The sequence below is a fragment of the Schistosoma haematobium genome, chromosome 5, assembly GCF_000699445.3.
Source record: "Schistosoma haematobium chromosome 5, whole genome shotgun sequence".
Classification (NCBI taxonomy): domain Eukaryota; kingdom Metazoa; phylum Platyhelminthes; class Trematoda; order Strigeidida; family Schistosomatidae; genus Schistosoma; species Schistosoma haematobium.
In genome coordinates this window covers 2157933-2174845 of record NC_067200.1, presented here as the reverse complement: position 1 = coordinate 2174845, position 16913 = coordinate 2157933, and the positions used below count along the sequence as shown (strand labels likewise).

The following is a 16913-nucleotide window of genomic DNA, read 5'->3' as shown; positions in this document are numbered from 1 at the left end:
CTGACTCATGATCTCAACTATTGAAATTAACAGATCCTTGTTTGTTTGTTTTCCACTATGATAATGAATATCTTATATGATTTATTCTTTTCTATCATTTTCTTTTGTAATAAATCAAGGAGTTATTAACGGTAATCATGGTAATAGTAATAATACTACTACTACTAATAATAATAATAGTATTATTACTAACACAAATCTCAACTACAGTAATAACAATACTAGAATAATGCATCGAACTAGTTTTTTACGTGCTGATCTTAGACGACGTAATACACAACGTTCTACAAGTGTTGATATGGCATGGAATACTCGACAGCTTAGTATTGATAATAATACAATGGATAATAATCATAACATTACTACTACTACTACTACTAATAATAATAATAATAATAATAACTATCGTCGATCCATTCAATCACTGAATACTAGTAAAGCTAATTATTTAGAAAGAAAATCTCAATCAGTTGTTTTAATCATTAAAGATGAAACTGAACAGTTGAAAGATTCATCAAGAACAACAACAACAACAACAGCAACAATAGCAGCACGACCACTGTCAACAACATTATCATCATCATCATTATTATTATCGCCATCAATTTCATCATCATCATTATCATTATCACCACATATCAATAATACATATACTGATATTACTAATTTCAATGATAGTAGTAACTGTAATAATCAACTTCAATGTCACATATCAAAATCATCAAATTTATTGTTATCAAATGAATTGAAAAACTCTGAACTTGATCGATCAACAATAACACCAACAATAACAACTTTACATAATGAATTAACTAATAGACAAGATAAGTATAAATTCACTATGAAATCATTATCATCTTTAACAACAACAACAACAACAACAACAACAACAACAACAACAACATCACCATCGTCATCATCATCATTCTCTGACCAACATCTTTTATATTTATCATCATCGTCTTTATCATCAAAATATAAACAAGATAATAAGATGATGAATACATTAAAACAATATCATAATGATTCATCTGATCATAAATGGGATTCTGAATCAGATTTATTAAATATATCAGAAATCACTGAGATTTCTGTTATATCGATGAATGGTGAAACATTGAATAATAATATTGATAAAGCGGTAGAATATAAGAAACAATCAAATTTTATAAAACCAACAACAATTAACATATTAACACCGTCATTAATGTCGTCGACATCGACGTCGACGACATCATCATCATCACCAGTAAAAAATAAATTGATAAATAAAGTAAACTTTCATATGAATGGTAAATTGAGATCAATACAATCGGAACCATATCTTTATCAAATGAAAGCTGAAGCGAACAATGGTAACAATAAGAATAATTATAATAATCATGTAAGCACTTATTAGTTTTTTTACTTATATACATACATACGCCTATTACTCCCAGTAAAGGAGCATAGACTGCCGATCAACATTCTACAACCCACTCCTTACTGGACCTTCCTTTATAGTTCTATCCCATTGTTCTTCATACTTCTTCCTATGTCACTCTCCGTTTCTCTCTGCAATGTGTTCTTTCGTCTTCCTCTTTCCCTTTTTCATTGAGGATTCCATGTGAGGGCTTTTCTTGTGACACAGTTGGGTGTTTTTCTCAATCTATGTTCGATCCACTTCCAACTCTTTTTTGGTCTCATTTCTTTCTCCACTGCAATGTGGTTTGTTCTCCTCCACAGTACGTTGTTGCTAATAGTGTCCGGCCAACGGATCTGAAGTATTTTGCGTAGACAACTGTTAATAAACAATTATATCTTCTGGATGATGGATTTCGTAGTTCTCCAAGTTTCCACCCCATACAGTAGAACTGCCTTGATATTTATATTGAAAATTCTGATTTTGATGTTGGTTGACAGAGAGTTGTTTTGAGTTGCAGATGTTCTTCATTTGTAGATATGTTGTTCTTGCTTTGCCGATCCACGCCTTCACATCTGCATCAGATCCACCGTGTTCATCAATCATGCCACCCAGATATGTAAAGTATTTTACATCCTCCAAATCTTCTCCATCAATTGTGATTGGATTGGTGCATGTTTCGCTTTGTTGGAGAATCTTGCTTTTCCCATTGTGTATGTTGAGACCTAGTGTTGCTGAGGCTGTTGCTACAGTAGTCGTCTTCTTCTACATTTGTCGTTGCGTGTGCTATAGAAGAGCCACATCATCTGTGAAGTCCAGATCATCCAACTGCATCGTAGCTGTCCACTGTATTCTATGCTTCCGCCGAGATGTTGACGTCTTCATAATGCAATCGATCACCAGGGGAAATAGAGAGGGTGAGAGTAAGCAACCTTACCTGACACCGGTCTTTACATCGAATGAGTGTGTGAGCTTTCTTCCATGCAAGATTTCGCAGTTTGATCCATCATAGGAATTACGTATGATGTTGACTATCTTTATTTTTTTACTCGGAACTAATAGTTTTTATTAAATATCAAAGTTGTTAGACTACTCATACATTAAGACTAATAATGACAGTAGTCTTTTTCAACATAATTTTGGCGAGTCTATAACTTATGGACGACCTTTGACCTTAAGGGATATTAGCCAATAAGGAAACAGTTAATATAGAGGAAAAACTAGAGTTAAATTGGATACACTTCTTTTACAGGGTTCAAAAACTTGTCAAGGTTAGATAGAAGTTCAAAGGTCCTAGAATCCTAATGCACACGGTAGTGGAATTCATCCATATGGCTCTATAATAGTCAGCCTCTGAAGCCACAATAAGGTGGCAAAAACTCTTTCAGTCTCGACCACATAGCTTCAATATTGTCTGTGTGCACTTTATTGATTTAAGCTTGTCATGTTTATTAAGCATATATCTCTATTCTAGCAGACTTCTTCCTCCAACATATATTACATCGAAAGACAACATCATCATGGTAGTCTGCACAAGGTCCATATGTCATTCGATTACCACGATTACAAATAAAGGAACTTTTTAGTAGTCTTAATTGTTGTAGCCGCTCAATTATCACATTTTCTCTAAAAATCCACTATGAACCGATTGTAGTTGAGCATCAAGTAGTGAAATTGGCTCTATGACTTTGAAAACCCTAAAACCCTTTTGATTGGTTCGTCCATATATTATAGTCTTGCCAAATTTTATTATTTTATTACCATAGTAACTACTACAAGTAAATTTTAGTGAAAATGTCAAAATAAATCTTTTTTTAAGGAACAGAAAAACTGTATCTATCAAATTACATCAGAAAAATTAATTTGAACAGCTAACTGAAATTCGGAAAGATAGTTTACTTTAATCAAAATTCAATATGCTGATGATGTCATTCCGAAGAACGATGAAAGCTCCATGATCAAACTATCCAGTTCAAAAAATAAAACTCTATCAAAATTAAATCAATATTTGTTACAGCCAGTGTTCATCTTACTGTGCTAATGCAATATGGCAACTTGAACCAATACATATATGTGCCTGGTCCTACGTTGTATCTAACTGACTGACTGACAAGAATCAAGTATTGATATTGACTATTCATTGAATGTTGTAAATTAAAGTTACATTCTTCCAAGTCATTCGTATTGATAGAAATTTGTCGATTAAGTTACAATTAAGTGACTAATCAGACTAACTCAACAATGCAAGTATCTATACTGTACAGATCATTACTTACATCTTTAATAGTATATTAATAAATTGTCAAATTGTAGAACTGAGTGAATTAAGTTCAGAGCTTACAGGAAGCGACAATTCCTTCATTATTCCAAGCATGACTTGTTAACGAATTTCAAATAGCTCAGGTGTTTGAAAGCATTCAGCTCTTAATTCTGATCCACATCTTTGTGGACTAGATACTTCGGTTAAAGAATCAACTGTTGTTTCTTTCTAGAAGGCCACCTATTTCCAACTGGTATTCAAGTCATCATTACAAATTATACTGGATCAAAATGAGTCAAATGAAGTAGAGCTTAATAAACATATAGTTAATATTTGGATAATTTAATTTTGCCGAGAAATTTCATCGTCTACTTGAATCATACCCATTCAGTTGATGAGTAACATCCCGAATCATCATAATTATTGAATTACGTAGAAATTTAACACAATCTAAAGTAATTTCAATAGTTAAGATCATGATTCAATTGAAGCTAGACCGCCATGGAAAACGTGGGAGCACTGGACTCCTCAGCAGTGCGTATCCACGACCTCGCCTCGAGGGATTCAAACCCAAGACCTACTGGTATCGCGCACAAGCACTTAACCACTAGACTACTGAACCAGCCGGCACTCAATGGTGTTAATGTCTAATTTCAACTAATCCACGAAATTGAGCGACACATCCACCATTGTCATCACTGAGTTACTATCTCACAAAAGATCCGGCTGAACTCCACTGCTCACTAGAACTTCAGGATATACCTTTTGGAGACCGTCACTAGTGAGCATATGTTGATTAGTATCAGAAGGGGTTTTGTGGACATTATAGTAATTTCAATGGTTGAGATCATGAGTCAATTGAAGCTAGACCACCATGGCTAACCTGGAAGCACTTGACGGCCGTTTCATCCTATTGTAGCCAGTTTTGGGATTCACCCTGAATGTCAAACCAGTGATGGTCCCCATTTTGAAACAATGAATTCAGTATCGTTTACACTTATTATCTTAGTAAATTTAACACTGTACACTATTTGTCAATGAAGAAATTAGATTTAAAAAGAATGGGGATGTCATCGTAAAATCAAGAATAGTTTATCTGGATTTCTATATCTTTAAGTTTATTACAACCCCTAGTACTCAGGAATAAAAATCGCACATTTCCTTCGTTTAAAAACTAGATCAGATAGTAGAGAAAATGGGTAGTGGCTAGTAATGGAAGGACGCTCGTTTTGTCCTGTTTTGGACTCGTCAGCTGGATGTGCCTACATTCCACTGCTGGCCACTATCTTTGTTTATAATGATTGTTAATTAAGGCAACATCGAGGCAATACGAGCTGTATTTATAAATGCCAATAAGAGACTGATCAAGGGGAAGATTCAAGTAGACAATACCAAATGAATTTACATCACATATATTTCAGGACAGAAGTCAATGATCACTTCTTATAACACTCCTACATTCATATATACATTGGATTGCACTGAAGCATATTCATTGTAAATCAGTAACGGAAACTATTAAACTTTAGTAATAACCAGTATATATTAAAGGGATATTTGTTCAACATATTCAGCCCTATATATATCCAATATGGCCTCACATGAATATTTCAGAACAACTAACCACATCAATTTCAATTTGAAAATTCATCTAGTAGGCTATTCAAGACAATTTAGATGAACTAAAAGCAATGTTGACTAGTGTTGGAGACGGCTGGAAGAAAGTTTGGGACAGTCAAACAAAAACCTTGACATCAGTGTTTAAAGTCACTAACTTCTAGTCTGAGCCATGTTGGTAGATGCAGACTACTTTGTTGGGGTCCACGTGACTATTTTAACCAATGGTTGAAGACTCTGTGACATGGCTCAGAATTGGTCACAATGCTGCCGGTGAATACACTTTGTTTTCCCTTCTATGAACTGATTATTTCTCGCCATATGATATCATTATACACAATCTTCCTTTTATATATATTACTACCACTGAAGTAACTAGTTCTTTGAATTTGTTTATCTTGTTTTGCTAATGTGATGTGGCATCATGGACCGATGTATGTAAGTACCTGGTCCTACATTGTAGCTGACTGACTGAAATGAAATAAAATGAGGCGATAAACAGTCAAAGTAAACATCGACCATAAGGCAAATAATACAATTAACATAAGAACCTCTTCATAATCAAAATACTATGAACCAAATAATAAAAAATAAATGAAATCTCAAGATAATCTATATCATTTGTAAAATGTTAAAATAATTAATCAAAAGTCAATATAGGGTTGTGAAGATTATTAAGTTTTTGATTGAGATCATGAATCGATTGCTAGTAGCCCATCATGGAAAACGTAAAAGAACTGGACGACCGTTTCGTCCTACTGTTGCGCTCATCAGCAGTGTCCATCTACGATCTAACCTTTTGAGTTTTAATTCATTCAATAAAATGAATATAATGTAGAATTATATTTTGATGAATAAACATTACTCAATCTAGTTAATCTTAATCACTTTTTTGTCATAAGAGTTCAATAAATCTCTTGAAATCACCTTATAAGATTTAGTTTAACTTGTATAATCTTAGTTTCTATGATGAAATCATACTGAATTGAATACTGAGATCAGTTGAATCAGGAAAATGATCAACAAACTTTCAACCTAATCATCAACATAAATCTATCGAATAGATACTGTTTGTCAATTATGTTAACTGTCACCTATATTCCATTTACTAACTAAGCGTTTAGATCATATGAATCAAAATGAAATAAAATAAACTAGTAATGAAGTGAACGAAAATACAATTGGGGGGGGGGTAATCGAATGCATTTGAACATAAATTACAGAATATTATACTAAAATCTATGAACCATACAGTAAATATTTCATTTGAAAGATACCAATCAATCGTCTCAGATTTCAGTGTTTCTGCGTTTTCATATCAATTACTTTCTGTTCTTGTTCTTTCCTTCTCGATCTTCTACATTCTATTCCTGACTATGGTTATATATTACTTATGTAGATATAAGTAGCTCACATCACAGCAAGTGTTTTTCATTGAAAGTACAGCAAAGGAATGTTAAAGGTATAGAATACTCATTTCCTAAATACATTGTTCTAATTGGAATTTACTGGAAATTTTTTTCATCAAAATTGTGGTTTATCAAATTATATTCTTTAAAGCTGTTAATATTTCACAGCTCGATTAATTTTCATCATGAACATGATCTTAAATGTAACGTTAGAATGACTTTTACAGAACTTTTCAACGGCATCTATGATCAAATACTTACAACTGATACGTGTCTAATGTTATAACTTATGCCCTGTGTCCTATTAATGTATGACGTAATGATACCGTCCATTAGAGAACGGTGATTTATCGACCGGATCAATGATGTATAAAACCCGTAAGAACAGTATGGATTCTTTGCCGATCCTGTTTTCTGCCTAGCCCTGTCTGTCAAGTCCAGAACACCAATCTCAGCCTCTGCAATATGAATCATTTATTTCAAACATACTGGGTTTATATACGAACCGAACAGACCACATCGTCGCATGAAATAGGAAACAACATTTGTAAAATTCTAGCCGGAAGTGGCCGTGAATGTGGGATATAGTGATTGATAGACTGGGCACAACTCAAGAATGGCAAGTCATATAATAATAATAGTCTATAGGTCAAAATGAAGCTTACAATAAGGAGGACATGAATATGATTAGTTTAATTATTTAACAATTATACGATAGAAATGTACGCACAGTATTGGTTCATAAATGGATCCCAAAAGTTGCCATTCATTATTCTCATTGGGATATAACATCCAATTATTCAGAAAGAACTGCTAAGCATTATACTTCCCATTTGATATATATTAAGCTCTAAAGTTATTTTCTACCATGTACCAATCAAATTAAGCGATACCACCTACTGGATGTTCCATACAAAGTGAATCTAATCAGGGTATAAAAATATAATAACTGATAAATGACATATTTCCAGTTTGCTGATATTCACAAAGTTGTTGACAACATGGTAATTGATATATGATTTGTGTGTCATTGAATTTATTACTTCGGTGAAATCTCAGTCATACTGATTCATATATGAATCAGACTAATGCGATGAAATTACGAAGATTGGTAAAAGTATTAGAAGTATGCAATGATTGGGTACATATAATGAATGTCCTAACCACTTCAACTGATGAAGATTCCTTAACATTCTCAATTTATTTGCCACCTTTACTTTTTACTATCTGTCTGATCCTAACACTGCTCACTTGATCATCCTAATATACGCTACGAATAAATGCTTCGAAATCATCTATGATTGAATATCAATCACCTAATAATATTTTCTATTTCTAAAGGCCATGTCTCTCAGTCATAAAGTAGAATAGGACGAATCATTCCACAATATATTCGTCTTTTCCTGACCACTGTTGCTGCCTTGACGTGGAGGTCCAACTTGCCTGTCGTAATCAACCAGTCGGGCTATACTGGCTAAAACAATCGTTCGTCAAGCTCCTATTATGCCAGACAGGTCGGTTGAAGAACAGTAAGACTAAAAGCAGCTAACCCAAGGTCCGAGGGCAAACGTGTACTGCTGAATGTACAGAAGTCTGACGGCAGTAAGGTGTTTTCCTCTGACAACCAGTATGATAGCGATGCTGCATTCCCCCAGAGGAAGTGTGTGATTGTAAAAGGTCGACCCTTTCAAATACACACTTTACTTTATCAACCGGATTTCCGTCTGTGGTGGTCAGATTTCAACAAGTACGTAGCCAACATGAGAATTACCTGCAGAATGATCGTGTGTGACCGGCCTCAAACAGTTGTCCTTTGGGTACTGCAGTCACGCTTTCGGGTCACTAAGACTGACTCTATTCCAATTTCTTTTTCAAGTACCTCCAGAATAACTCTTCCACTGTGTTGGCAACCGAGAAGTGATAACCGCCGTCATATCTCTAACGGCATTCAAGACCTTTGTAACCATAATCAACCTCTCCAATTCCGTTGTAGCTGACTGACTCATACCAATCTTTTAATGGGTAATGAAAATCTTGTCTACATTACACACGAAATAAGTCGGGGAAAAAGCCAAAAATAGTTATTTGAACACGTATCAAAATTGTTTTAGAACTTCAATCTGGCAGACTGATGAGACTTCTAAGATAATTGAAATGATTTATGCATTCACTTATATTTAAGAACGCTTCTTAGACCATTTCCTTGTAATTTTTGTCATTTAAAAGATTTACTGTTCACTTCAGTAAATAATTCTATCTTTTCAATTTGCAAATATGTTAAAATTAATGTATATTAAACAGCTTTTGAATATCTATTTTATCTCAGAAGATAATTCAATGATAATGTACACAAACAACCTAAACAAATACCGAATTCATGAGGTCCAATTGTACCACTGATCATATTAGATTTAGACCACTGAATCTCGTGAGGCCTGGTTCGTGGATGCGCACTGATGAGGAATCCCACGGTAGGACGAAACGGCCGTCCAATGCTTCCAGGTTTTCCATGGTAGTCTAGCTTCAATTTACTCATGATCTCAACTGTTAAAGTGTAACTTAATTGTTAATGTTTCCAACTTATCTATCATTAGTGATGAATGAATATGAATGACTATTCTATTCTTAACATGGTTGAATTTCACAACTTTTCGACAGAACTTTGGGCAGCAGCAATCTGAAAGACTCCGCCGATCTCCTACATTGTACGACCATTCCATTTGGTTAAATTAATAGTTAATCTGGTTGTCAGAAGGGGCATCAACCTCGTGACTTCCGAAGGAACTCGGCTTTCAACATGAGATATCATGACTGTTCTAAAGGAAGATCTTCTAACTTCCAGGGCAGAGTTTAAATGGTTTAAGTCATTTTTCCTGGTTAGCATTTTTTCAGCGAATTAGTTTTCTACGGGGTGGGGTCGCTAACCCCATGCCCAAACCCTCCTTCTTTATCCGGGTTTGGGACTGGAAGTAGTCCCAGAAGGGCCAATGGTTACATTGGAACTTGATCAATAGAATTCGATAGTTTTTATTACACGTTTCTATGCCGTGTTATTTATCGAATTATATTCGTTTCTCTTTAATTAAATGTTTATATATTTCAGTCTTGTAATGATGTCGAAGCCTCTACAGTACAGAAAGCTCCAATCAATAATAACTTGAAAATAAATGGTCATGAAATTGATGGTAAGTACCATAAATTAAGAATGTGAACTTTGATTCTCGTTGCTTATAAGCAGCTAGAAAGTGTAGCATAGTTGAGTTATTCTTATTCCCTAGTTGTCATCAATATGTATCCAAAATTTTACTCTCATTCAGGGATTGAGACCAAAACACTGAGGTCTAACTTTACATTTAATGATTCAGTATCCAGTGGTTAATATTTACAACATCGATGTTGGAGATGGTTGGAAGAAAGTTAGGGGCGGCCAAACCGAAACGTGGCATCAGTGCTTGAAGTCACTAACTTCTAGTCTGAGCCATGTTGGTAGATGCAGTCTACTTGGTTGGGGTTCACGTGGCTATCGTAACCAATGGTTGTAGACTGTGGGTGACATGGCTCAGAATTGGTCACAATGGCGTCGGTGTATACACTCTCTATCTTCCCCTAAACTGTGATATTTAAATTGCTTTGTATCTTTCTTTCTATGAAATAATTCTTTCTTCCTGTATCATGTCCTTACATGCAATCTTCCTTTTATATATTACCACCTCTGAATTAACTACTTTTATGAATCTGGTGTTCATGTTGTTGTGTTAATGTGGTATGGCAACTTGGACCGATGCATATATGTGCCTGGTCCTACGTTTTAGCTGACTGACTGACTGACAACTCCTCATGTCAGAAATATGTACCATTTGATAAACTTACAAAAATTCATTCAAATTGGTAGATATTAAGAAAATATTTAGAATATAAAAGTTGCCAAATCTTAAAACTTTTTCTCATCCAACTAATCACCAAGTCTCGCAAAAATTGATTTTAAAAGATAAAAGCATTTACTGATTACCTAAATATCTATCAACGAATCAAAAATCCCGTTTAAATATATAAAACTTTTGGGAAGATCCAGTAACTTCCTCGAAAGAAAGCCTAAAAAAGGCTCTGGAAATGCTCAGAAAAATCTTATCCAGTCAGCATTCAATAGAAGTGATGCCAGAAACATTTAGAAAGTGAAAAATAATATGTCGTGTTTCTGATTGGATGATTGATATAGTGGTGAAGATTTGTTGCTCAGGTGAATGATGGAGTTTTGTTCTCTGACCTGGATTGGTTTGGTTGTAGAGCTTTCATCGTTCTTTTCAACGACATCATTACCAGCCAAAACTTCGGTTAGAAGTGAAGTTAGAATAACACATATAACCGAACAATATTGTTTTCAATTAGATCGTCATCAGGCTTTACTTTATTATACATAAATGTTAAACCATTCAAGACAATATGAGTCAATAATCACAATGAAATAGAATAAGTCACTACACATAATAAGTAAAATTACAAGTTGATAGTAGGAAGACAAGTGTACTGATAGTAGTAAGAATAATAAAATACAATAACAAAAGTCTTATCAATAGTTAAACGTTGGAAATAGAAAGTCAAACAAACGTGGGTAAATAGAATAGGAATAGTCAACACCAAAACATTAACATCATTACGTAATAAGATGTGTGTAAATAATCAGATAGTGAAGAATACAAAGAGGCGGAAAATTACAAACAAATAATGAATGTGAAAATAAGGTTAATGATAACACAAATAAAATAAAATGAATAAGGATAATAATAAAATTATTAAAAAAAGAATTGTTCATTAAGTTATAACTGGCCATGGAAAGGATAGGGGGGTCACGTATTTCTTCTGTACACATAAATTGGGGTTATATGTACGAATTCCAATGGCTTCAGCTATATATATATAGGAGACGGGAACGGACTCCGTCGGGAAATGATGGAGGTATACGATAGATAACTCGAGTTATATGTGTTGTTCTAATTTTCACAATAGAAGTGAAGTGTTCGAATTTTTCCACATGTGGTTCACAGTTTGTTTTATAGACCTCGATATCGATTAGTCATTGTTGACCTTAAGTCTGTCATTGTTCAGAAGAACTATGAAAGCTCCATGACCAAAACATCCAGCTCAGAAAACAAAATTCCATCAAAAAGATTGGATGATTACTTATACTGCTACTATGTTCAGTAGCGTTTCAGAATTTTCCGGAAACCCATGGCCATCTAATATATAATAAAACCCCTAGATTTTCTGTACATAGACGAACCGTCGGAATAAAGCGTTTTCTTCCATATTTTGTGCCCTATTTTCTCGTGCTTAATTAGCTGTGTAGATCTAACCTCAGGGCTTACAAGAAGAGCTTAGGAAACTGAATCTAGCGCATCAATTAGAAGACCATATCAATACTTACCTACTTACTTAAGCCTGTTACTCCTCGTGGAGGAGCATAGGCCGCTCACCAGCATTCTCCATTCAACCCTGTCCTGGGTGATCCTTTCCAGCTACTTCCAGGTGTTATTCATTCTTCTCATGTCTGTCCCCACTTCTCGTCGTAATGTGTTCTTTGGTCTTCCTCTTTTCCTTTGTCTTTGAGAATTTCAAGTGAGGACTTATATTGTGACGCACTTGGATGCTTTCCTCAATGTGTGTCCTATCCACTTCCAGAGCTTCTTCCTGATTTCTTCGTCCTCTGGGATCTGGTTTTTTCTCTCCCATAGTTGGTTGTTGCTGTTAGTGTCTGACAAAATTGATCCGAAGTTTTTGCTTAAACAACTGTTGATAAACACTTGTCTTTGGTAGTTCTTCAAATTCCCCCCCATATGATAGAAATGTCTTGATATTTATGTACGATGCTTAGATAAAAATATAATATTCATATCACCCCTTGATTGTAGTTAAACAATCAGTGAAAACTATTGGTGTTCAATTACATTCAAGTTGAGGTAGTTACACATCAATTATATTAGAAAATGATTTAAAAACATCATGGATTCACTCAAATTAGAATAAAGAACCAGTAAATCATCACTTCATATTCTAAATAGTTAACACTCAATACAATTCTCAGTTGTGTTCAATCATATCGATAATGTAAGTTGTGAATCCATGAGCCAGTTGTTCAATCCAATTTCATTTCAATATCTTTCATATAGACAATAAAATTAAACAATCTCTACAGTCAGTCAGTTATTCATCTACGATGTAGGACCATGCACATCTATGCATCGGTCCAAGTTGCCATACCTCATTAACACCGAATTCATAGAAGTGGTTAATTCAATGATGGTAATATATAAGTGAAAGATTGTATATAAGCATATAGTACATGAAAAAAAGAATTAGTCCATACGAAGAAAGTTATGAAGCGATTTTAATCTCTTAGTTTAAGGGAAAACAAAGAGAGTGTATACAAAACATCTTGAACTAGAAACATAAGGATTAGTTCATATGTCTATGAATGGTTCATCTTTTCTTTTTTCTTTTCTTTTCTTTTTCTTTTTTTTCTATCTTAACGATGATTAGTTTTATAATGAAACACTTTTTTGTTTATAAATTTCTTTTTATTCATTAGATGATGAATCAGATTCATGTTTAATTTAATCAACAAAAATAACTAATGATTACATAATTCTAAAAAGTATTCCAGTGAAATAATCAATTCAGGTAAGTGTTAATAATCATTGAATTGGTATATTCAATGTATGATAAGTTTATAATCAGAGACGGGTTTTTGTGAATATTAATAGTAATTTTAATAGTTGAAATCATAAGTCAACTGAAGTTAGGCCTCTGTTAGGGAAGTCCTACTTACTGCCTTCTCGCACCACGGGTGTTGCTTACAAAATTGAGAAGACGAAAAGCAAATATCTGGCTTTTTAACCGAGTCGGTGTACATGGAGAGTCCACCTAGAGGCGTTGGAAAACCCTGATTCCAGACTAATGATGCACATGGGCTCCAGGATCCTGAAGAAACAAATGACGTATGAACCAATCGTTGGTCACCGGCTTCCATGGGACTGCATCTCCTTACGATGCTCCACTGCCTTGTGGATCAGACCTTCAGGTCGAAGGCTCCAGGTGTGGCACTCTAAAAAAACTACCTGCTCCGGTTCGGGCACCCGGGCAGTAACATAGCCCTCACAAATATCAAACGAGATCTGTGTAGTGCATATGTATTTGGTGCCTCCTTGTACCAATATCTATGTGTTAAAATAAATAAATAATAAATGGAAAATTTGGAAGCATTGGACAACGGTGTCGTCCTATTTTGGGACTCCTCCTTGGCAATGCTCATTCACCATCCCGCCTTACCAGATCCGAACCCAGGACCTATCAGTCTCGTGCGTGGTTGCTAAACTTCTAGACCACTGAGCCTGCTGGTATTCAACGGTGTTAATGTCTAACTTCAATCAATCCATGAAATTGAGCCATCGTCCATCATTTCATCAGCTATCTCACAGCAGGTCGGATTGTGGATGAGCACTGTTGACGAGTCCCATACTAGGATGAAAAAGCCGTTCAGTACTTCTAGATTTTTCATGATGGTCGAGTTTCAATGGACTCATAAATTCAACTATAAATTTACTAAAATATCTACACCCCCCCCCACTTGTAATTATGTTGTTTCTAATTAGATTTTTATCAAGTTTTACTACGGTATTTATTCAATCAATCAAAGTAGTTTATAAGTAAATTGTAACAATGAAATAGATTACATAACTAGATATTATAAGTAAGAAGTACAAATTGTTAATATGATGACTGATATACTGATTATGATAATAATAATAATAATAATAATAATAATAATAAAGGCTTGAATGAACGTTTCATCATAGAAAGTAGGTCAACAACATAAAAGACCAGACATTGAAATAGCTTTCATTAAAAGATTATTTTGAAACTATACAATAAGAAATATTCAAATAATTAAATAATGAAGAATCTATTTGAAAAATAGATGGATAAAGAATATGAGGTGAGACTCTAATTTATGGACGAGCCAATCCGAGGCGTTTTAGAAATTTCAAGGTTACGGCGTCAACTTCAGTGCTTAATGCTAACGTACGATGAGTTCACAAGGAATTTTGTACAAAACGTGATAATTGAGCGGCTATAACAAATAAAATGGCAAGACTATAATTTGTGGACAAATCAATCAGGTATAAGATAATAGATCTCGGATTTTGTCATGAAAGCCTTTCATCCATTTGACTAAATAGATTTCTGGCATTATAGCTGATGTCAGTTCGTGATGAAAACCCCATATATAATTCCTAACTAAGGCAAATTATGACAATTATTGCGAACTGGATAATAAAAGTACCAGTAACACTGGCTGCAGCCAGGTACTACAATATATAAGGATAATTGGAGAGTGTACAGACTCCTACATAGACTTGATTATGTGCATCGTGTCGTTATCCATAAGTAGCATTTTGTGCACTCAACAACCGGAGTGCACACAAACAATATTGATGTTATGTGATCGAGGCTGAAAGAGTTTTTGAGACTTTATCATGACTCCAGAGACCGACTATTCTGTAGGTGTATGGATGATTTTCTCTATTGCATACATCAACATTTTAGAACCTCTTTCTAACCTTGACAAGTTTTTGAACCACGTATAAGAAGTGTATCCAACTTATTTCCTCGGTATTGTGTAACATAATTTTACTCTATACTGACTATTTCTCAAGGACACTTAAGATTCGTTCAAAGGTCGTCCATAAATTAGAATCTCGCCGAATATGAAAAAGAATGGGTTGGTGTTTTTTAGTGAGTTAGTGATCTATAGGATGAAGTTGCTAACCCTATGCTCAATCCTCCTCCTTTATCTGGCCTTGGGACTGAAAGTAGTAACCTTAGAGGGGTTCCAAGCGGAGTTATGAAAAATAATAATGAATTCAAATCTAAATGATTTCTTCTATATCAAAGAGATGAGATTGAACCACATAATGAAAATTAGTGGATATACTACAAATGACTTTAACTGACCTATTTCCATCTATTACATTACTGCTATCGACCAAAAGTGATAGAACAAAGCTGGACATTGTTTTGATTAGAAACTTTCTCAATCATGTAGGGTGATGTCTATTAAATCGTTGGCTCCATTACTGGGTTTTACACGCTTAACCAACTAGACCACTGAGCCGGCATCCAATGGTGATAGCGTCTAACATCAACCAATCCACGAAATCGCGCGACCAACTTCCGTTGTACTGAGGTAGATACCTGTCTCTACCCAACATGGATTAGCTCCACTGGTCACGGCTTCTCACTAGAACTCCGAGAATTCCCTCACGAAGCCAGTCAGTAGTGAGCACATGTTGATTGACGCGCACGAGACCGAAGGCCCTGGGTTCGAATCCCGCGAGTGGGATCGTGGATGCGCACTGCTGAGAACTCCCGCAATAGAAGGAAACGGCCGTCCAGTGCTTCCAGGTTTCCAAAGGTGGTGGTCTAACATCAATCGGTTCATGATCTCAATCAAAAACTTAATAATCTCCACAACCCCTATACTAGTAATATTCTTTTTCTTTCGTTATTACATAATTTTCGTTCTAAACTTGAATCAATGTTTAACTGCTGAAATCATATAAAACATTAAGGTAGATGAATGTATTTGTAAAATCTTAGTGATTGAATATGAAGTAAATCCAACATTTCACATGACAATCTGTTCTATAGTTTATCAACGAAATATAATCAAATAAGAAAAAAGGTTAGTTCAAATATCAAAATGATTGAATTATTAGTGTTTGATTATATTTCCTTGAAAAACGTTGGATCAAACTGTCAATTGAAACGTTGAATTTACTTCATATGCAATTATTAAGATTTTACAAATGCATTCCTCCCAAGCAAAGATAGTTAATGGTTAGCAGTGTGATCCAGGACTTGCGCCATTTCGTTTTATTTTGAAACTCGTCAGCTGGATATACCTGCATCTTAGAGTTGATGTTCATTCTTGAACTCAAACCCAGTACCATTCATTTCAGACGCCATCACCTTATCCATTTAGCTACTGATTCCTGATAGCTACTCGTTTATGCAATGGAGTGAAGTTGAAATTCACTTGGTATTGTTTACATGACTATTAGGACTCAATAGCTAAGTGAATAACGTGATGGCGTTTGAAGTGAACGGCAAGAGGTTACAGTTCAAGAGTGAACATCACCTCTGGAATTCAGATACATCCAGTCTCACA

At 34.7% G+C, this 16913-nt stretch overlaps 1 protein-coding gene across 1 annotated transcript in view; it reads left to right on the top strand.

Moving 5' to 3' along the window:
* MS3_00011100 (uncharacterized protein) overlaps positions 1 to 13300 on the top strand; it is a gene marked incomplete at both ends in the record, with an annotated part of 78261 nt that extends 64961 nt beyond the window's left edge. The window contains 3 exons of the mRNA XM_051219506.1: positions 120 to 1384; positions 9792 to 9873; positions 13272 to 13300. Coding sequence (XP_051064666.1) covers positions 120 to 1384; positions 9792 to 9873; positions 13272 to 13300 — 1376 coding nt within the window. The remainder of the gene's footprint in view (positions 1 to 119; positions 1385 to 9791; positions 9874 to 13271) is intronic.
* Positions 13301 to 16913: the final 3613 nt, after the last annotated feature.